General features: G+C 44.2%; 1 protein-coding gene across 1 annotated transcript in view; it reads left to right on the top strand.

The window, feature by feature from the left end:
* The first annotated feature begins 6,581 nt into the window (after positions 1-6,581).
* asns (asparagine synthetase) overlaps positions 6,582-23,102 on the top strand; it is a 65,335-nt gene continuing 48,814 nt past the window's right edge. The window contains exons 1-5 of the mRNA XM_061842708.1: positions 6,582-6,883; positions 13,757-14,012; positions 20,602-20,839; positions 22,459-22,644; positions 22,724-22,825. Of these exons, the coding sequence (XP_061698692.1) occupies positions 6,699-6,883; positions 13,757-14,012; positions 20,602-20,839; positions 22,459-22,644; positions 22,724-22,825 (967 nt within the window). The 5' untranslated portion in view covers positions 6,582-6,698. The remainder of the gene's footprint in view (positions 6,884-13,756; positions 14,013-20,601; positions 20,840-22,458; positions 22,645-22,723; positions 22,826-23,102) is intronic.

Raw genomic sequence — 23,102 nt, 5'->3', positions numbered from 1 at the left:
AGTTGGAAGGGCTCTTACTGGAACGAGTTTCCTCCCACCCAGGGGAGAACACAGAGCCACAATATCCTCAGAAGACAGTCAGGGCCTGTACAAGGGCTTAGCACCACTGTCTCATCCAAAGATGCATGGGAGCTCTTTATCACTGATTATATAATTCAAGAGGTGATGAAGTGCACAAACTTGGAAGGACGGAGGGTAGCAACAGCTAAAGGAAAAGAATGGAAAAATGTCACTAAAGAAGAATTCGTGGCTTTCATTGGATTGCAACTACTTGCAGGGAGTGAGAATAACTGGGATATATCTATCCGTGAGTTGTTCGGAAGTCCTCTACATAATCCCATGTTCAAGGCCACTATGGCTGTTGGAAGATTTGAAGACATTCACTGTACCTTGCACTTTGATAAGAGGACCAGAGCCTTCTGCCTTGAAACAGATCATATGGCAGCTTTCCGCTATGTATGGGACCTGTTCCTGGTCAACTGCACACAGTGATTCATCCCCAGTGATTGTGTCACTGTGGATGAAAATCTTGTGCCATTCAGGGTTAGGTGCAAGGTTCTACAGTACATGCAAAGCAAGCATGCCAAGTACGGCCTAAAGATCATCTGGGTTTGTGATGTACGCATCCCCTATGCAATAGATGGTATAATTTACACGGGGAGACAACCACGGGAAGAGGTTCAGAAGAATCTGGGATAAAACATTGTCCAGCAGTTGTGTAGTAAATTTAGAAACACAGGTCGCAACATCACCTTGGATAACTTTTTCACCAGTGTGCCACTCGTGCAGCATCTCCTGGAGAAGGATCTCACTTTGGTGGGGACGCTACGTCAGAACAAGCCAGACATCCCTCCTCTGATGAAGCCTTCCAAGTCCAAGGAGGTTTACAGCACAGAGTTTGGATTCAATGACAGCCTTACCTAAGTCAGCTATGCCAGAAAGAAAGGAAAAGTTTTTGTGATCCTGAGCATGATGCACCATGACAAAGCAGTGGATGAACATAGCAGAAGGAAAAAACAAGAAGTGATCACATTTTACAACGAGACAAAAGGAGGTGTAGACACCATTGACCAAATGGTTGGCAAATACACGTGCAAGCGGCAAACACAGAGGTGGCCCATGGTGCAACATAATTGACATTGGCACCCTGAATCCCTACACTTTTTTCATGGCTCAGCACCCAGATTTCAAGAGTGGCATCACCAATGCACGACGGCTGTTCCTCAAACAGCTGTCCAAGGAGCTTGTCACACCACACATGAGGAGTCAACTGGAAAGGTGCCCCCAACTGCAAACCCCGATTATTGAAGTAATGGAAAGGTGCGGTGTGAGAAAAGCCACAACCCAGACACAGGAAAGAAATACACAGGGCCAACCAAAGAGAAAAAGGTGTCAGATCTGCCCAAGTAACAAAGATCACAAAGTCAACAATAGGTGTGGGAAATGCAATGGACCTGTGTGCAATGAATTGCATTCAGTAATGGGGCAAAAAGGCAAAAATGGGAAGAGAGAGGAACTGTCAATCAATGACTGGACAGTTCTACACATTGATACACATACACAAACAGACACACGCACGCACGGACGCGCACAGACACACACAATTCAAAAATGTTAAAAAGTCAAAAACAAACATTTTAAACATGAAATCATTCTTGTATGGTCCTGAATTCATCTTCTTCTTCTTTTCCTTTCGGCTTGTCCCATTAGGGGTCGCCACAGCGTGTCATCTTTTGCCATCTTAGCCTATCTCCTGCATCTTCCTCTCTAACCCCAACTGCCCTCATGTCTTCCCTCACCACATCCATAAACCTTCTCTTTGGTCTTCCTCTCGCTCTTTTGCCTGGGAGCTCCATCCTCAGCATCCTTCTACCAATATACTCACTCTCTCGCCTCTGAACATGTCCAAACCATCGAAGTCTGCTCTCTTGAATCTTGTCTCCAAAACATCCAACTTTGGCTGTCCCTCTAATGAGCTCATTTCTAATCCTATCCAACCTGCTCACTCCGAGCGAGAACCTCAACATCTTCATTTCTGCCACCTCCAGTTCAGCTTCCTGTTGTTTCTTCAGTGCCACCGTCTCTAATCCGTACATCATGGCCGCCCTCACCACTGTTTTGTAAACTTTGCCCTTCATCCTAGCAGAGACTCTTCTGTCACATAACACACCAGTTACCTTTCGCCAGCTGTTCCAACCTGCTTGGACCCGTTTCTTCACTTCCTGATCACACTCTCCATTGCTCTGTATTGTTGACCCCAAGTATTTGAAGTCATCCACCCTCGCTATCTCTTCTCCCTGTAGCCTCACTCTTCCCCCTCTACTTTTCTCATTCACGCACATATTCTGTTTTACTTCGGCTAATCTTCATTCCTCTCCTTTCCAGTGCATGTCTCCATCTTTCCAATTGTTCCTCTGCATGCTCCCTGCTTTCACTGCATATGACAATATCATCTGCGAACATCATGGTCCAAGGGGATTCCAGTCTAACCTCATCTGTCAGCCTATCCATTACCACTGCAAACAGGAAGGGGCTCAGAGCTGATCCCTGATGCAGTCCCACCTCCACCTTAAATTCCTCTGTCACACCTAAGGCACACCTCACCATTGTTCTGCTGCCATCATACATGTCCTGTACTATTTTAACATACTTCTCTGCCACACCAGACTTACGCATGCAGTACCACAGTTCCTCTCTTGGTACTCTGTCATAGGCTTTCTCTAGATCCACAAAGACACAATGTAGCTCCTTCTGACCTTCTCTGTACTTTTCCACGAGCATCCTCAAGGCAAATAATGCATCTGTGGTACTCTTTCTCGGCATGAAACCATACTGTTGCTCGCAGATACTTCTGTCCTGAGTCTAGCCTCCACTACTCTTTCCCATAACTTCATTGTGTGGCTCATCAACTTTATTCCTCTGTAGTTCCCACAGCTCTGAACATCCCCTTTGTTCTTAAAAATGGGAACTAGAACACTTTTCCTCCATTCTTCAGGCATCTTTTCGCCCGCTAGTATTCTGTTGAATAAGTTGGTCAAAAACTCCACAGCCATCTCTCCAAATTGCTTCCATACCTCTAGGCCTTTCCATTTTTCATCCTTTGTAGTGCCTTTCTGACTTCCCCCTTAGTAATCATTTCCACTTCCTGGTCCTTCACTCTTGCCTCTTCAACTCTTCCTTCTCTCTCATTTTCTTCATTCATCAACTTCTCAAAGTATTCTTTCCATCTATTTAGCACACTACTGGCACCAATCAACACATTTCCATCTCTATCCTTAATCACCCAAACCTTCTGCACATCCTTCCCATCTCTATCCCTCTGTCTGGCCAACCTGTAGAGATCCTTTTCACCTTCTTTCGTGTCCAACCTGGTGTACATATCTTCATATGCCTCTTGTTTAGCCTTTGCCACCTCTACCTTTGCCCTACGTCGCATCTCGATGTACTCCTTTCGCCTCTCCTCAGTCCTCTCAGTATCCCACTTCTTCTTCGCTAATCTCTTTCCTTGTTTGACTCCCTGTATTTTGGGGTTCCACCACCAAGTCTCCTTCTCCCCTTTCCTACCAGAAGACACACCAAGTACTCTCCTGCCTGTCTCTCTGATCACCTTGGCTGTCGTCGTCCAGTCTTCCGGGAGCTTCGGTTGTCCATCGAGAGCCTGCCTCACCTCTTTCCGGAAGGCCGCACAACATTCTTCCTTTCTCAGCTTCCACCACATGGTTCTCTGCTCTACCTTTGTCTTCTTAATCTTCCTACCCACCACCAGAATCATCCTACATACTACCATCCTATGCTGTCGAGCTACACTCTCCCCTACCACTACTTTACAGTCAGTAACCTCCTTCAGATTACATCGTCTGCACAAAATATAATCTACCTGCGTGGTTCTACCTCCGCTCTTGTAGGTCACTATATGTTCCTCCCTCTTCTGGAAATAAGTGTTCACTACACCCATCTCCATCCTTTTTGCAAAGTCCACCACCATCTGCCCTTCAAAGTTCCTTTCCTGGATGCCGTACTTACCCATCACTTCTTCATCGCCCGTTTCCTTTACCAATATGTCCATTACAATCTGCACCAATCACAACTCTCTCGCTGTCTGGGATGCTCAGAACTACTTCATCTAGTTCCTTCCAGAATTTCTCTTTCAACTCTAGGTCACAACCTACCTGTGGTGCATAGCCGCTAACCACATTATAGATAACACCCTCAATTTCAAATTTTAGTCTCATCACTCGATCTGATATTCTTTTCACCTCCAAGACATTCTTAGCCAGCTCTTCCTTTAAAATAACCCCTACTCCATTTCTCTTCCCATCTACTCCGTGGTAGAAAAATTTAAACCCTGCTCCCAGACTTCTAGCCTTACTACCTTTCCACCTGCTCTCTTCGAGGCACAGAATATCAACCTTTCTCCTAATCATCATGTCAACCAACTCCTGTGCTTTTCCTGTCATAGTCCCAACATTCAAAGTCCCTACACTCAGTTGCCAGGGTTGACTTTTCTACAGGCAATGGGAGGAAGATATTCTGTACACACATGCACACACACTCTCCGATACTTACAAATACTGAATATAAAATTTTTGGAGGTTTTTTTTTTCTTCTTACAAATGAAGATTTATCAATGTGTGTGTTGTGTTACTGATTAGAGTGACCTGGGGAAAATTTGTTTGGTTGTTTTGGTGTAACTGTGGGCATAATGTGGGATAGGCACTGTTGTGTAGTGGGCAAATAGATAGTTTTGACGTGACGTCATGAGTCACATGGGTTTTGTTTACGACGCCATAGTGGACGGCAAAACTACAATACAACTTGCGTTTTTTAGTGATCTCTTTGTGAATATTGGCTTGCTTATAAGTGTGTTACGGCCTTTTCATCATCGTATTTCATTGTGTGGCTTATGGTTGTAAGAACAGACAGAAAAAGGGTTCTTACACTACAGGCGTCGTTTAGCTTTTGCTGGCTATTCAGCTAATTTACTGTGGTATCCTCCACACTTGTTACATATCTTTACGGGGGTCTTTGGGCTATCAATATGCCTCCTCGCACCCACAGTGAAACTTTGCTTTCCAGATTTGCAGTGGATAATGTGAACCTTGTGGCTGTCTTTAGCCATACTCTTTAGCTGCACTTTTGCTAACTCGTGGGAGCGGGCTATGCCGATCGCTTTTTTTCAAGCGTGCGCTCCGATCCCTGGCTGAGTAACTGTTGACGCACACTTGTTGAGTTGGTTGCGAAAACTATGCAGTCTCTGACCATCTCATTGCTGTTTGTGTAGTTACAGTCTTTAACCAACACCTTAAGTTCTGTCATAAAATGCTCAAATGACTCAGTTACCTTGCGCCTTCTCGAGAAACTTATATCTAGCAATGATGGGGTTTGCTTTCAGAGTGAGATAATCAGAGAATTTTTCGTAATAGGTTTTTAGCAACTTATCTTTGTGTCCGGTCAGTGTCCATGTATTGCCGACATCCCGTCCTTTATCGCCAATCCACAGCAGGAGGAAACTGCACTTTTCCTCTTCAGCTCTGTTTTTATGCGGTCCTGTGAACATGAGTTCGGCGTGTTGCTTGAATCTCCGCCACGCATCTGGTAAATTGGATGAGTTGGAACACCGAATGCCTCCTAGTAGTCTTTGTTCGTTTTTCTTTTTTGTGAGTTCGTTTTTTTTTTTTTCAAAGTGAGTCCATAGTTATACTACCATCACTCTTGACACCTTGTTATGATCTTGCTGTGGTGTTATTGAATAATGTACACGTGAGTCCAACTGTACTTTTTAACGTGGGTGATATTTATTTCGCTTTTACCCCCGCCAACCTCTCTTCGTCACACCCTGGTGACATCCGACACAATCACAAAACTACAGCTCAATCTAATAAGGAACCAATACTTGCTCTCGAGTTTTACACTTGGCTTCTTTCTTTATTCCTCACTCCAGCACAAGTGCCTCAATCACCTCTGGTTACAGTGTTCGTTTGTCAAAAGACTTTCAAGATAAAAGATCAAACGATAACTGTAGCCAAAATATTACAGTATACACTTATTGCTTCCAAGCCATGACATGTAGACACGATCTTGCCGTCCAAAATGGCGTTGTAAACAAAAAGCATGTGGTCAGCATGACATTAATGCAAGTATCTATTGTTTTCAATCAGGAAAAGGCAATTGCAGTGAATAGACTGTAAAGCACAAGAACTCTTGATAAAGAAGGATAGACTCATGCTGAGTCGCCAGGTTGTGTCACCTAGCCACCGCTTTAGCTGGATCCTAAAAAAATCCACACAACTATGATTTGAAGGAGAATGTAATGCTATTGATAGCTCAACAGCTTAGCACTAAATGATAGGGTTATATGTTTGTGATTCGTTTGTCATTTATTGATTAAACTGATGATTAGAGCACTGATTTGGTAAACCAGGGGTTGTGGGTTCGTATCCCACTGAGGCCTCCACTCCCTGAGAAGGGTTGCGTCAGGAAGAGTATCCGGCGTAAACATTTTGCCAAACATATGTGCGTTCATCTGTGATGACACTCTGTGGCGACCCCGAGAGGGACAAGCCTAAAGAAACTTACTTACTGATGATGAATGAAGAAAAAATATATAAAAAATATTTGATCACAAAGCCGTACAGACTTCTATGGCTTTGCAGATTTGTAATAGGTTTTTCTTATAAAAGCTACCGTACAAAATACTTATGAATAAAAACAATAACGGACACTTTTATTGTAGCTTTTATTTTGAAATTACACCTCGCAGCGGTTTATGTAACGCCAAATTCAAACAGATGAGGAAAACTAAGGCAGATGAGTTGGTCTCAGTTGCACTATCAACTCAGGACACGGAAGAGCTACTGTTCCTCAGAATCTGTCAAAGAACAAGGTAAAGACTTCACAACCGCAGCTAATGTTCATGTATTCGTTGAATGCATTTTGGAACAATTTTTATACCGTGTACAGTACAAACGACCATCTTAACCGTTACAAGTGAGAGACGCTTTTGTGATGCATACTTTCGTAAAGGTTGGATTAAATTCGTGTGGTAGTCATTATTAGAAAAAATAAAAATCTTAATCGAGAAACTGTAACAACTATTAATTAATTTATTTATTTTACCGGTCCAATCGTCAGTCTAATGTATAGCAGTTTCTTTTGTTTTCCCTAAGGACTACATTCAGTTGCTGATTGAGCAAGAGAAAGTTAGTAATTCAACAGGGACTGTGGACAAGTTAAGCCTTTTAGCTTTTGGTGAAATCACAAAAAGTACTTTTTTTCCATTCTGCTTGCTGTAGTTGTTGGCAATGGGTGGCTTCTGCAGGTCAAATTTTGTTTATATCTTGAATTTTAGTAAAACTGTGTGCAGGTAATTTAAAAATATCAAGAATCAGTAATTATACAAAATATTTGCCAAAAATTAATGAAAATACCCTTTCTTATTCAGCTTGCTGCAGTAGTTGGCAATGGCAGCCCACTACTTAAAACAGGTCAAACTTTGCTGATACCTTGCATTTGGGAAAAAGTGTATTCAAATAATTCTACAAATGCTGAAGGCAGTCAAAAATATCCACCCAAAATCAATTAGTATAAAAAACGTTGGACAAAAATTAAAGAAACTTGTTCTTATTCTGATTGCTGTCATAATTGGGAGTTTATTTGCTACAGGTCAAACTTTTCTTCCATTTTGGTTCAATTGTGCAATTAATTGTCAGAAATAGTCACCAAATAATGAAAACACTTTTTCCCCATTCTGATTGCGATAGTAGATGGCAATGCAAGGCCACTCTGTTTCCCACTAGTCAAATATTCATACATCTGGCATTACCGAGAAAATTGATGCATTTTATTGGGTAAAATATTCACAAAAACACTTCTGATTGTGATTGTTGTACTAGTTGTCAATTGGATTTCACAACTTACTACAGGACAAACTTGTCTGATACCTTACATTTTGGTTGAACTGTGTGCAAAAATAAATAGAAACACTTTTTTCCCCTCATTATGATTGCTGTCTTAGGTGGTAATGTGAGGCCACTACTTACTCTTCTTCTTATTTTCCTTTACATGTCAAATAATGTGGATACTTTGCATGGATCTGATTAACCGGCAAAAGAATGACTTAAAATCAATAAAAACGCTTTTACATTCTGATTGCAATGGGCGTCAACTACTTTCTACAGAGCAAATTTTGCAGCTATCTTACACTTGTACTGTGTGTAATTAATTGGCAAAGATATGGACTAAAAATCAATCAGAAATTTTTTTTCTCAATCTCATTGCTGGGACAGGTGACTATGTGGGAGCAGGCAGTCCAGCCTGCTCTCTGGCGTGGCATGCCTTCTCCCTGTGCATCTTTAATGCACTTCCTACACTCACACATCCAAGCTGGTGTAGGTGAAGTGGATGCCGAAACTTCCCTTTCCCGAGTCACTCCATCCAGCTCTTCCTGAGGTGATCTGAGACCGACTCCTATTGGGAGACACAGGCTCTCCATCATGTCTGGGTCATCCTGGGGATCTCCTCCCAGTGGACTTGCCTGGAACAACTCATTGGGGAGGTGTCCATAATGCAACTGAATCAGATCCCCCAGCCACCTCATCTGATTCCTCCCAGAAGACCAAGCTTCTTACCCTATCTATCAAGGAGAGAGGAGGAAACACATTTCGTCTGCTTGTGTCAAGGATTTTTTTTTCAATCATGACCCACTGCTTGTGAGCATAGGTGAGTTTAATAACGTAGATCGACCGGTAAATTGTGAGCTTCCCCTTTCGACTGAGCTCCTTCTTTACCAGAATGTCCCCATACAAAGTCTGCATCACTGCAGATGCTACACTGATCTGCCTCTCAATCTCCCATTTTATTCTTCCCTGACTGCTGAACAAAACCCCAAGATACTTAAACTCCTCCACTTGGGGCAGGATCTCACCCGACCCGGAGAGGGCATGCCACCCTTTTCCAACTGTGGACAATGGGCTCAGATTTGGAGGTGCTGAATCTCATCTCAGCCACTTCGTCAGCTGCGAACCGTCCCAGTGATAGCTGGAGATCATGGCTTGATGAAGCCAACAGAACCACATCATCTGCAAAGAGTAGAGATGTGATGCTATGGCTACCAAACTGGACACCCTCTACGCCTCGACTGTTATGAAAAAATGTTATGAAAAAAATCGGTGACAAAGGGCAGCCTTGTCCAACTTTGACTGGAAACGAGTCTGACTTATTGCAGCCAATGCGGACCAAACTCTGACAGCAGTTGTACAGAGACTGAACAGTCCGTATTAGGGGGTTCATGTCGTGTTTTTCTTCTTCCCACCCTGTCGCGGGACACACCTGAACAGGGCCGGCTCAGTCACACGCCGACGCACAACGCACACGCACACTGAGCTTGTTGTCACGCACGGACGAAGATAACTTTGATATGCTTTCCAAATCAGCTTTAATGGCCAAGTGTGCAAAAACCCAAAGAATTTGTCTCCAGCAGTCGGTGCCGCCCCAGTACAACATTCAGAACAAACAAAGAATAAACAAACTAACAAGAACACCAGCCCCGAGAACCACAGCAACATTATTGTGTGATGAGTATGTGGCTGCTCGCAATTGGGGAAGTGTGTCTCTCGTTTCGTCCCAATCACTCACCAAAGTCCCCCCGGACACGGTCATTACAGGACACGTCAAATCGAATGCATTTTGCAACATTTTGTTTCATCTGGAATACGGCGATTCCACAGCGGTAGAATAAGGTGGTGGAATGTGTGTGGAACCCCACAACCCAACTCGAGGTCCCGCAGGTGAATTATGTAAACACCACACAAGCCCCCCGGAATTCACCCATAGGCAAAATCCCCGTGCCGTGCGGGGACGACAACCCGACCCCCGCTGGTGTGCACTGCAGGGGCTGAGGGGGGGAGGGGGGGGGCGGCTGCACTGTCCATTGAGTCAAGGGTCAAGGGCCCTGGCGGGGTCGGGGGCTCCCCCGCAGGTGCAGGGGACAATAAAGGAGGACAACCCCGGCGCAGGACCAAACCCAAAGGCTGGGCAATCTCCAGGTGAGCAGGCTTGACCCTGTTCATGGAAACAGTCTTGGGTCTACCGCCAATGTCCACGAGCAGTTTCTTATCCCCGCACTCCAGGACCCTGAACAGGCAGTCGTATGAGGGGCGCAGGGGTCCGCGGTGGGTGCCATGTTGAATGAACACAAAATCAGCCGGGCAGCCAGGGTGCCATGTTGCAATTTGGGAACATGCGCAAACTCTTTGGCGGCCTCCAACAGGGAAGACCTTTGCCTGGCTGCAGACCAAGGCGCCGTGGCGTCCAGAATGAATTCGCCGGGGACCCGCAGCGGCTGGCTGTAGACAAGTTCGGTGGACGAGGACATCAGGTCCTCCTTGGGGGCGCACCTGAGGCCGAGCATGTCCCATGGGAGCTTATCCAGCCAGTAGCCGTTCGTCAAGCTGGCGCGCAGGGCTGCTGTCATGGAGCGGTGGAACCACTCTCAGAGACCGTTCGCCTGGGGGTGATAGGCGGTAGTGCGGTGCAGCTTGACCCCCAAACTCTCAGTGACTGCGTTCCAGAGTTCAGAGGTAAACTGAGGGCCACCTTCGGAGGAGAGGTCGGACGGGGTCCCGAAGCGCGGAACCCATGTGCCGATGAACGCCTGGGCTATGTCCAAAAACGTCGTCGAGGAGAGTGGAATGGCTTCGGGCCAGCGGGTCGTCGTGTCCACCATGGTGAGCAAGTAGGTGAAACCATGCGAGGCGGACCCACCAAGTCAACGTTGATGTGGTCGAACCTCCTCTCAGGGACAGCGAAGGGCTCTAAGGGGGCTTTTGTGTGGCGATGCACCTTACCACGCTGACAGGCCACACAGGCCGTCTGGCTCTAGCGTGAATTCGGGGGCCCTTGGTCTCGATGTGGTGCTCGACTCCATGTTAAATTGCGGCAGAGGAGAAACTGGGCAGTGTCAAGCCAGGGAACTCACCAAGAAGGAGCTGATACTTGGTGCCATCTGAGAGTGAACTGGAGAGACCGCCATAAGTTGCCTCATTTCGGACACAGCCAACCGAGGAGAAAGTCTGTGCGTCCACCAGTCCTGCCAGCGGTGTCATCCGCAGTGACAGTCATGACAAAGAAATTTGCGCCCGGAAAGGGTGTCCTTGACGAAGAGCAGCCAGTTTTTCGTGCCCATGCTCATGGCCGCTACGGAGTGCGGGCTTTGCCGTTTTCCGACGCGTCGTAGTTCCAAGATGTGCGCCACCTCTTCGCTTTTGCGCCAAAACGGCCGTGGGAGTAGCACAAGCCTGTGCCAGCGCGGCCTTCGGTGGCGATGGGGCCCCTGTTGGTATGCACCCCCGCACCCGGGGGCAAGTAACTGCGGGCCGGGGCCAGTACTTCAGGGGAGAAGTGCTGGGTGGCCAGGAAGAAATGGTAACCCTCTTCAGCCAGGGTATCTACTTTCAGTGATAGTAGTGTTAGCGAGTGCTGTCTGAACATGCGGCGGCATGTGTCTAAGAAACAGTTCCATGAAAAGGAAATTGGGCTCTTCCGCGCCCAGAAGGCTTCATTTCCACGTGTTCGGAAGGTTTGCTATCTCCTAGTATATTAATAGCCAAAAGACGTTAGGCTCGCTCTGGTCGTGAAAGCTCGAAAACTTTGAGGAGGTGAGTCTTGAGCCCAGCATATTTATCTTGGGCTGGGGGAGATGTGATGAAACTCACTGCCCTGGCCGCCGTTGAGCTCCCGAGGGCTGAGACAACATGGTAATAGCGAGCGGTATCACCCGAATTGAGCCTCCGTCTGCGCAAACCACGCTGCCGCGGAGGTCTCCCAAAACTCCGTCAATTTGAGGATGGCGGTTGCCATGTTCGGTTCAGTCTCGGAATCGCTGGGACTTACGTCTGGGTCACCAGTGTAGCGCCAAAGAAAAGGAGTCGGAGGCGGAGTGTCGAACCCAGGAGCAAATCTTTTTTTTAATGGCAGACATCAACCAACTAAACTCATTAGGGCGGGAACTCTCCACTTCCTGACTCCGGAAGTGCAACAGACAAAACAGTCCGTGCGGAACCCCATAACCCAACTCGAGGTCCCGCAGGTGAATTATGTAAACACCACAGTATCTCAGATTCCGTAATGGAACGATACTGCCTCTTAGACACAAGACAGGTCTTATTGATTCTTAAACTTACTAGAAGAACGAATCCGCCTTCTCTTTGTGCTAATTACAACACTTAATGTATTGGTTATTTATTTCTCTGTTTCTCTTTGTCACCACATTTACTTATGGGCTTTTATTCTATTTACTTTCTGCCCATAACATCACATTTCACAGCCTCTTATTCTATTTCAAACAATAGGAGGTGAAACCTTAACACACACTGGCCGACATACAGAAATTAGATTGAGAATATAAATGTCTTCTTACCTTGTCAATTTTGGTGCACCAAAATTTCTGCCTGTCGGTCCAATGGATGGTTCTGAATCACGTCGGGGTGACCAATTGTTGGAAGGCGGGCCTTTTGGGGTCTTTCCGTGTGTTCGTCCATTTCCAGGTTGGGTCAATAACTGGACTCCAGAGGCGTGAAATGTGACAAACACTTTGAAGTTTAATGAACAGAGCGCTCTGTGACGCAGACAAAGGCTGTGGTCCGACACAGAGTTTGTGTGTGTGTGTGTGAAAACAGAACAAAGCTTGTATATGCAATGTTGGAACGCTGCCGTTGGCGGACAAGTCTCAAAACAAGACCTATCTGATTTGACTAGACACCCAAGGCCATTGAGTCTTCTGAAAAACACCTCTGTTTTGGCTAGTCTTTATGTTGAGTCTCATAGTGGCACCGAATATTAAACTCTTTGAACACTGCAGCTTGCTGATTACATACCAAGCACATTGGTTTTGCATTCAATTCTGTGAATAAAACTCAGTCCGTTTTTCCTGGAAAACTCTGTACTCTGTGTTCACTTTTCTTTTTTTTGACAGTGCCATTTTGGTAAGGGTGTGTTAACTGATAACTTGTTTAGAAGTCGTGAATAATGAAGTTATATTGCTACATTATTTTTACCTGAACACATTACGTTGCGAATGTTTATTTCCTGTGACTAACTCAGTGCCGCATGATGGACGTGAGCGCTTTTAAACGTTTACTGCCCTCTGGCGGCCGGAGGGAGCATTTGGTTTGTATTTATTTTAAAAATCACAACTTTTGATAGACATGAGAGAGAGACTCGCTTCTTTTTTTGACATATTTGTGCTCAGATGGATTAAATCATCCAATGGGTCAAATGTTTGACATGCCTGCTTTAAAGTCTCTCTTGCAAACATTGCCGAAATGAATCTTACAAATTCTCTTATTCTATGTTGCTGGTGCACCTGCTGGAGAACTAAACTTTGCCATGTCATATCATTATCCAAGCCGCTTATCCTCACATGTGTAGAGGGAAATCTGGAGCCTATCCTAGCTAGCTTTGGGCAAAAGGCGGACTACACTCTGAACTGGTCGCCAGTCATTCGCAGGGCAGATATCGACACCATCACTGAGCAGGAATCGATCCTATGCTGTCCGCACCAAAGGCAGGCTTGTGTACCACTACATCATCAGCGACCTAGACTTTGAATAATAAAATTGTCTAATGAATTACTGAGGTTTTTTTTATTGACATTGGCAGTCAACGGAAAAAAAATACATCAAAGGGTCGACAATACTTTTCCTAATATGTGGACCTTTAACCATGGTTGGTATCCCACCATTTCTTGTTTCTATTACAGATCCAATATGTGTGGTATCTGGGCAATGTTTGGCAGTGATCATTGTCTGTCAGCTCAGTGCACCTGTGCCATGAAGATAGCACACAGAGGCCCAGATGCCTTTCGTTTTGAGAATATCAATGGATACATTAACTGCTGCTTTGCCTTCCATCGTCTGGCTATCTTGGATCAGCTGCATGGCATGCAGCCTTTGCATATCAAGAAATTTCCCTATTTGTGGCTGTGCTACAATGGAGAGATTTACAACCATCTCACAGTAAGAATATACAAGCTGTTTACTGTTTGTTCTTTTGTGATACTGTATGGACCATACTGACAAGCAAGGGTTTCACAAAAACAGCAGCATTTTACAATGATGAAACACCGAAGGAATATTGTAGATATGAAACGGGATCACATATAGTATTACCTCAATGTCATGTCATGATTAGATAACCAAAAATAATCAGTATTATGACCATAATATTGAACAAAATGTAACCCAAAACAATCACAGTTACAGACTTCATTAAATCCAACCAGATGTTCTTCACATGAGAGATTACCAACACCAAAAGAGAAATGCCATGCATGCAAAACCCCACAATATTTAATAATGTCTAAGATTGACTGTAATATATGAACTAGTAGTGTGACTCTATTAAAACATTTCTGTATTGAGGATGTGTACTTAATTACTTATCAAATAAAATATTTCATGCAAATTAAAATCTACATGGTGGTGGGGCAGCTGTAGAGCCTTTGCCTCACAGTTCTGAGGACTGGACTTCACATTCCAGCCCCACCTGTGTGGAGTTTGGATATTCTTGCCGTGCCCGCATGGGTTTTTTCCGGGATCTCTGGTTTCCTCCCAAATCCGAAAAACATGGATTAATTGGAGACTAAAATTGACCCTAGCTGTGAAAGTGAGTGTGACTGTTGTCTCTCTCCATGTGCCTGTGATCGTGATCTGTGAGGCAGGCATTCTAATCAGTCACCAACCATGCCACCAACAGTGGTTTGTAAACATCCATCCATCCATTTTTTATCCGCTTATCCTCACAAGAGTCACAGGGAGTGCTGGAGCCTATCCCAGCTGTCAACGGGCAGGAGGCGGGGTACACCTTGAACTGGTAGCCAGCCAATCGCAGGGCACATAGAGACAAACAGCCGCACTCACAATCTCACTTCGTAGCAATTTAGAGTGTCCAATTAATCTTGCATGTTTTTGGGATGTGGGAGGAAACTGGAGTGCCCAGAGAATGCAGGCACGGGGAGAACATGCAAACACCACACAGCGAGGGCTGGGATTGAAGACGTGTCCTCAGCACTGTGAGGCCAACGCTTTCCAGCTGGTCCACCGTGCCACCATTTGTAAATAATATTATCTGTTTTTTTCTGGTTGACAATGGTCAAACTATTTGCAGTAATAAAATATTTTTCGCAAAGAACGATATGTGCTTTTATCATTCAATCATGAAAACAGTGTTCAGTGTTTTCAGGAAAAAAAAACACATCTCTGCAACCTGTCTTTTGGAGAAAAAAAAGCTCTTCGCAGTTTTGCTCCTTTCTGGGGGGCTGAGGTTGTCAAAGCGTGTCCAGGTTCAACGGCTGATCCAAGTTCGTATTTTGTGCCTTTAGCAACAGCGATCTGTTCAGGTGTTGGAACTGGCTGTATGGTAGGCACTGATCCAGGTTTTAAAACACATCTCAGACATGAGTCCACTAGTAAAAGAGTTCAGGGTGAAATGTTCACTGCATATGAGAGAGTGCTGACTGAGTTTGGAAAGATTAGCCTTCTTCCTTTGCGCAAACTTTATCCACTGTCTTCTGAGGCTTGGGTCTTTGGGAAAATAATGCAAACTGTGACCAGAATAATTCAGATTGCAAACTGAACCACACACGTGTTCACCTTTTTTACGGATTGGTTTGAGCTTATAATCATTGCAGCCCTATGGGGACACAAGCCAGTGCAATCTGTAGGCCGGTCCCAAGCCTGCATAAATAGGGTTGTGTCAGGAAGGGCATCCGGCGTAAAACTGTGTCAAACAAGTATGAGCGTACATCTAAAGCAGGGGTGCCCAGACTTTATTACCTCAAGATCTACTTTTCAAGCAGCCAGCCTCTCACGAGCTACCGACAAGGGGGTGAGGGGCTGGGGGTGCGGGGTGTAAGGTGAAGTCGGAAAAAGAGAGTGTGGTGGAGCAGTGGTAGTTGTTGGAGAAAGTGTGCTACCTAAAGAAACCACTGGCCTCCTCTTTTCATTTTTTACAGTATGTATGTGAAGTGTGCCATTGGATTTAACAACAGTCATCCCTCACTCATTAAATCACATTAAAAAATGCCACAAACTGAATAGCTGTATGTTATACTTTCAGTTTGCATTGGATTATTTTTTTTTTTGCGTGCAATGCAGAATATCTGCAAAGAGCATGTAGTTTTGAGGGAACATTGGCTGACTTTTTTTTTTTTTTTCTTTCTTTTTTTAGGGATAACCAGTCTGACCAGTCCATTGCGAGGCAGTTTCGGTCGATTGTGACAGCGTGCCGAGAAAAAAAAAACACGCCAGCCGTATTTTTTTTTTTTTTTTTAACTTTAGCTCACCGCACATGTGCAAACAATAACAGTGCAGGAAAACATGCTGTCAGTGAGTTCCCCCCTATTTGATGCTCTCGCTTAAGAAATCTTAAACATGAGTATGGATGCTGCAGTAAAGAAGACAAAAACATATTTTCATCCGGAATGGGAGGCAGCCAAATTTTTAACGATATAATTTTCAAAGGCGTTTGTCTCACCTGTCATTGGCGTGAAATGTGGAGTGGGATTTTAGAACTGTTTATGGAAAATACGACACTGACATTCTGCCGAAAAGCAAGCTGAGAATGAGAAAAGTGAATTAACTAAAATCCAAATTGGCCACACACCGGTTACAGTGTGAAGGACAAGGAAGTGGCATTGATTTGTAAGGGGGATGTTAGAAAGGGACTAAAGAGGATGAAAAATGGAAAGTTGGTCCTGATGACATACCGGTGAAGGTGTGGAAGCAATTTGGAAAGGTGACTTTGGAGTTTTTGACCAACCTCTTCTGGGAAAAAATGGTCACTACTGCCTTTTCAATCCTTTTTGCAAAGTCCACCCCCATCTGTCCCTCAAAGTTCCTTTCCTGGATGCCGTATTTACCCTTCACTTCGTCATCGCCCCTGTTTCCTTCACCAACATGTCCATTACAATCTGCACCAATCACAACTCTCTCTATCTGGGATGCTCAAAACTACTTCATGTAGTTCCTTCCAGAATTTCTCTTTCAACTCTAGGTCACATCTTACTTGTGGGGCATAGCCGCTAACCACATTATACACAACACCTTCAATTTCAAATTTTAGTCTCATCACTCTATCTGATACTCTTTTCACCAAGACATTCTTAGCCAGCTCTTCCTTTAAAATAACCCCTCCTCCATTTCTCTTCCCATCTACTCTCTGGTAGAATAATGTAAACCCTGCTCCTAAACTTCTAGACTTACTACCTTTCCACCTGCTCTCTTAGATGCACAGTATATCAACCTTTTTCCTAATCATCATGTCAACCAACTCCTGAGCTTTTCCAGTCATAGTTCCAACATTCAAAGTCCCTACATTCAGTTGTAGGCTCTGTGCATTCCTTCTTTTTCTTCTGACGACGGATCCGGTTTCCTCCTCTTCTTTGTCTTCGACCCACAGTAGCTGAATTTCCACCGACGCTCTGCAGGTTGGCAGTGCCAGGGGCGGACGTTGTTAACCCGGGCCACGACAGATCCGGTATGGGATTCTTTAGATGACCATCACTGTGCTCCTCCACAATATTTTCGGTGACTTCAAGATGGTCTTGATTTTTTCAGGAACGACATATACTGTGACAGAAGAGTCACTGCTAGGATGAAGGCCCAAGTTTCTTAAACAGTGGTGAGTCTGATCATGATGTACGGATAAGAGACGCTAATCTCATAACACATAACACCCTCAATTTCAAGTTTCAGCCTCATCACTCGACCTGATACACTTTTCACCTCCAAGACCGCTCTTCCTTTAATATACCCCCTACTCAATTTCTCTTCCTATCTACTCCATGGTAAAATAATTCAAACCCTGCTCCTAAACATCTAGCCTTGCTACCTTTACCTGCTCTTTTGGATGCACAATACAGTAATCCCTCTCTACTTCGCGGATCATTCATCACCAGTGCATCGCGGATTTCCAGCCAGATCGCTACATACCAATGCGCCATCCCTGGCACGACGATATGGACCAATGAAGCAAAAAACAACAACAAGAAAAAAACGCCGTCATACATTAGTACAGTACTGTAGCGAGAGGCCGCATTGATAGGGTATAATGCAGCATCCCCAGCAAGACGACAAGGACCTAATGAAGCAAAAAAACACACAAACGCCATTTACCCCTACTTTGTGGTTTTTCACTTTTCATGGGTGGGTCTGGTACCAATTAACCCCGAAAAATGAGGGATTACTGTTATATCAACCTTTCTCCCAATCATCATGTCAACCAATTCCTGAGCTTTTCCAGTCATAGGCGCAACATTCGAAGTCTGTATACTCAGTTGTAGGCTCAGTGCATTCCTTTTCTTCTTCTGCTGACGAATTCGGTTTCCTCCTCTTCTTTGTCTTTGACCCACACCCACAGTAGCTGAATTTCCACCAACGCCCTACAGGTTCATGGTGCTGGAGGTGGGCGTTGTTAACCCGGGCCACGTCCGATCTGGTATGGTATGCTGTAGATAGACGCTCATATTTGTTTGGCACAGTTTTATGCCAAATGCAATTCCTGACGCGGCCCTCTGCATTTATCTGGGCTTGGGACCGGCCTACAGATTGCACTGGCTTGCACTGCCCATCCCCATAGGCCTGCATTTTGGTAGATAAACAAGTACTAAGTTTCAAAATCCATCCATCCATCCATCGATCCATTTTCTTTGCTGCTTATCCTCACGATGGTTGCGAGAGTGCTAGAGCCTAACCCAGCTGTCAACGGGCAGGGTACACCCTGAACTGGTTGCCAGCCAATCGCCTTGCACAGCGAGACAAACAGCCGCACTTCTGGGCAATTTAGAGTGTCCAATTAATGTTGCATAGTTTGGGGATGTGGAGTAAACCGGAGTGCCTGGAGAAAACCCATGCAGGCACGGGGAGAACAAGCAGATGCCACATAGGCGGGGCCGGGATCGAAACCTGGACCTCAGAATTGTAAGACACTTTCCAGCTGGCCCACCCTGCCGCCCATGAATAATAGTGTTTATTTATTATGATTTCAAAATCAAATGAAATAATCATGATCATTACTTTTTCCATAATTGCCCCACCTTTATACCATACTCCCAGAGCACCCTGCAGAACCCCCTTATGGACAACAATGGATGTTTTCCCTTGGACCCTAAATTATGATTTCAAATACTGATACACCAGGTATATAAAATAATTGACTTGAGTTGTCAGGCACTGCTTGTTGCAGAGAAACCTCTTTTTCCCGGGAAAATAGTTTGCACATAACATCTTGAATCACTGTCGATCTTTGTTTTCATAAACTACAATTGATCAGCATTCATGGTCATGCTGTATCTCCCCAAAAAAGGGTGCAAGCAAATCATGTACTGGTTCGCCAAACTGAAAAAGTTGGTCGCATCAGTGCTACCAGTACAGCAGTTAGTGTAGTGCCCTCTAGCAGCATAAAGCCCATGACAACTTAGCTCCAAAGACCACTGGGACACACAAAAGATAAGGAGATGGCTCAGGGAGTTGTATTCAAGAACAGCTAAAAAAAATAACCTCAGATCATATTCCCCTTGTATTAAGTGGAGATACGAGATAAATAACCAGATACATTCATTTCCTCATGACAACAGAAAGAAAAAATGTGAAATTACTTACCAACTTCACAAAATTAAAGGTGAAAATGCAAGGTGCTGTGCATGAAACATCTGAAAGATGAATTGGAGATTAACTAATGATTTGAGCATGGTACAGTTTGCACAAAGATGGTGCCAGAACTGAACAATGACCAGAACGATCGACACATGCAAGTCTGTCAGTATAACCTTTGTCTTGAAACAAAACAGAGTTGGGGACTCTTAATTGGGACTCTAATTTGCCCTTTAGTATGATAGTGAGTATGACTGTTTTTTGTCTCTCTTTGCCTTGTGGTTGTCTGGGAAACATTTCGGGCTGTATTCCCCCTCTTCTCCGATGACAGCTGGTTTAGGTCCAACACTCCCGTGACCCTTTGAGGATATGCGGCTCAGAAAATGGAGGGATGCCTTGTTTTTGCAATAATAAATCAGTAAATAAATCAGTAGCTGCCTGACTTTCTCAAGTAATTTTCTCGTTTTGTTTCGAAATACAATTACCGTAATTTCCGGGCTACAAGCCGCGATTTTTTTTTCAGACGCTTTCAACCCTGGGGTTGAAACAGCTAGCGTTAGCGTGGTGCTAGCGTTAATCTCTTTCTGTGTACCGAGGCTTATAACATTAAGTAAATCTTATGGTCTTATGGTACATCTTATCAAAATGTGGTACATATCATACAAAGGTATACTGTATTAATGCTGCATCCATTATTTGCGATTTTCAATATTCGTGGGGGTGTGAGGAATGTAACCCATGCGAATCACAGGGGAACGTACTTTCAATTTACAATTGAATAGTGGCTGGCACAAACTTGCCTACTATCCGATGCTAAAACACAGGACGGTTTAAATAATACCAAGCTCATGTGTTATTATTAATGTGTATTTCACATTTTGAAATGGTACTGTAACAACCTGATGTGTTTTCTCCCTCAGTCAAATTCTAATTTCTTGTTCAACTGTTTTTTCAGTTAAAGAACCAATTTGAGTTTGATTGCCAAACAGAAGTGGATGGTGAGATTTTACTCCATATGTATGATCACTTTGGCATTCAGAAGGCGTTGGCTCTCCTGGATGGCACTTTTGCTTTTGTTCTGTTGGACACGGATAACAGAAAAGTGTGCCTTGGAAGGGACACATATGGAGTTCGACCGTTGTTTAGACTTCTTACTGACAATGGATTACTTGGAGTAAGCTCCGAAGCCAAAGGTAATTGAATAAGTACAGTGAACCACCGCTATTTCCAGGTGAGATGAAACGAGCCGTCATGCGAATACCAAAAATCTGCAAGTAATGAACCCCGCCCCCAAATGGATTCTAATTTCCTAGAGATGGCAAAAGACGTTAAAGTGCTAAATGCAGCGCCTCAACATAATTTAACATACACTATATTGAAAAAGGTATTCGCTTACCTGCATTGACTCACATATGAACTCAAGTGAAATCTGATTCCCAATACATGGGTTTCATTATGACGTTGGTCCACCCTTCGAAAGTATAACAGCTTTATCGCTTCTGGTAAGGTTGTCCACAAGGTTTAAGAGTACGTTTGCCCCCCCCCCCCCCGCCCCCCCATTATCCCAGCACATTTGTGAAGTAATAAACTGATGTTGGACAAGAAGGCCTGGCTCTCAGTCTCCATCCTAATTTATTCCAAATCTGTTCGATTGGATTTAGGTCAGGCCTCTGTATAGGCCAGTGAAGTTAATGCAGACCAGATTCTGTCATCCATGTTTTTATAGACCTTGCTTTGTATGCTGGTGGGAGCAAGAAATCGTTCAAAATCTCTTGGTATGCTGTAGTATTCATAGTTCCTTTCACTGGAACTAAGAGGCCAAGCCCAGCTCCTGGAAAAAAAAAAAAACCCTACACAATAATACCCCCTACAACAAAGAGGCAAGTACTGTTCTCCTGGCAACAGCCAAACCCAGACTCATTCCTTATATGACCAGATGGAGACGTATGATCCATCACTTCGGAGAATGTGTCTCCAGAGAATGCATCGCCACTTCCCTAGACTCCAGTGGCTGCATCATTTACGCCACTGCGCATCCAATGCTGAATTGCACTTGGTGATGTATTGCTTGGATGAATCTCTTGGCCATGGAAGCCCATTTCACAAAGATCCGTGCACTTTCCTTGAGCTAATCTCAAGGCCACATGAAGTATGGAGGTCTGTAGCCATTGACTCCACAGAAAGTTGCCAACCACTTTGCACTATACGCCTCAGCATCTGCGGACCCCACTCCACATTCTTATAAAACAGCTGAAAGTCGACTGTGGAATATTTAAGAATGAGGACATTTCACTACTGGACTTGTTGCATTGGTGGCATCCTATCACATTTCCACACTGGAATTAATGCTTGAGGTCCTGAGAACAACCATTTCTTTCACAAGACTAAAAATATTTTTCATGGCTAGGTTTTTGATTTTATCCACTTGGGACCATGGAAGTGATCTAAATATCCCAAACCCAATTCAGAATTTTTTGTTGAAGCGAGCAAATACTTTTGGGAAATATTGTATGGTTCCACCTCAATGCTACAAAATGGCAGAAAAGGGTAACGTAAATTTTCACATAGTTTCATGGAGCAAAGATGCCACAAGATGGAGGAAAAATTATAATGTTACTTGAGACAGGGGTTTGCCATGCGCCGAAAAACAGTAATTAGGTTAGTTTTTTGTTTGTTCTTATGAAATAACAAGATAGGTTTCCAAAAAAATCTGCAAATCCTTAACATTGGATTTGCTGGGGTTCACCAAAGTTTGCAGTAATAAGGAAAACGTGTGTTTGTTTCCTTAGCAAAGTTGCTCATTTTCTTACAGGTCTGATGGATGTTATCCATTCCGTGGGGACTACTGCCAAAATCATTCAATTTCTCCCAGGCTATTTTGAGGTCTTTGATTTGAAGTCAAATGGCAAAGTGAAATCCATTCAGTTGGAGCAGTTTCATGAATGCACAAAAGAGCCCACACATACTATCTATGACACTATCGGGAGACTGCCAGGAAGTATGAACCGGTCTTCCTCACTGAGTTTGTGTTACTTTATTCAAGAAAATATTTGAAGATCATTGTTTACATTTCTTAGGTTTTGATGAAGACATAGTGAAGGACAACATCAGAGCCCTGTTTGAGAATGCAGTTAGGAAACGTCTCATGTCCAACAGGAGGATTGGTTGTCTTCTCTCAGGTAGTTATTTGTTTTTCTACTATATTTAGTTTGTTTCGTGATTTATTACATACATAGAACATTTTCCTGAGAAAGTATTATTATTGTCCATCCATCCATCCATCCATCCATCCATTTTCATACCCGCTTCTCCTCACAAGGGTCGCGGGAGTACTCGAGCCTATCCCAGCTTTCAATGGGCAGGACGCAGGGTACACCCTGAACTGGTTGCTAGCCAATCGCAGGGCACATAGAAACGGACAACAGTTGCACTCAAAATCACACCTAAGGGCAATAT

This window comes from Syngnathoides biaculeatus, chromosome 1, assembly GCF_019802595.1.
Source record: "Syngnathoides biaculeatus isolate LvHL_M chromosome 1, ASM1980259v1, whole genome shotgun sequence".
NCBI classification, from domain to species: domain Eukaryota; kingdom Metazoa; phylum Chordata; class Actinopteri; order Syngnathiformes; family Syngnathidae; genus Syngnathoides; species Syngnathoides biaculeatus.
This window is presented reverse-complemented; position numbering and strand designations above follow the sequence as displayed.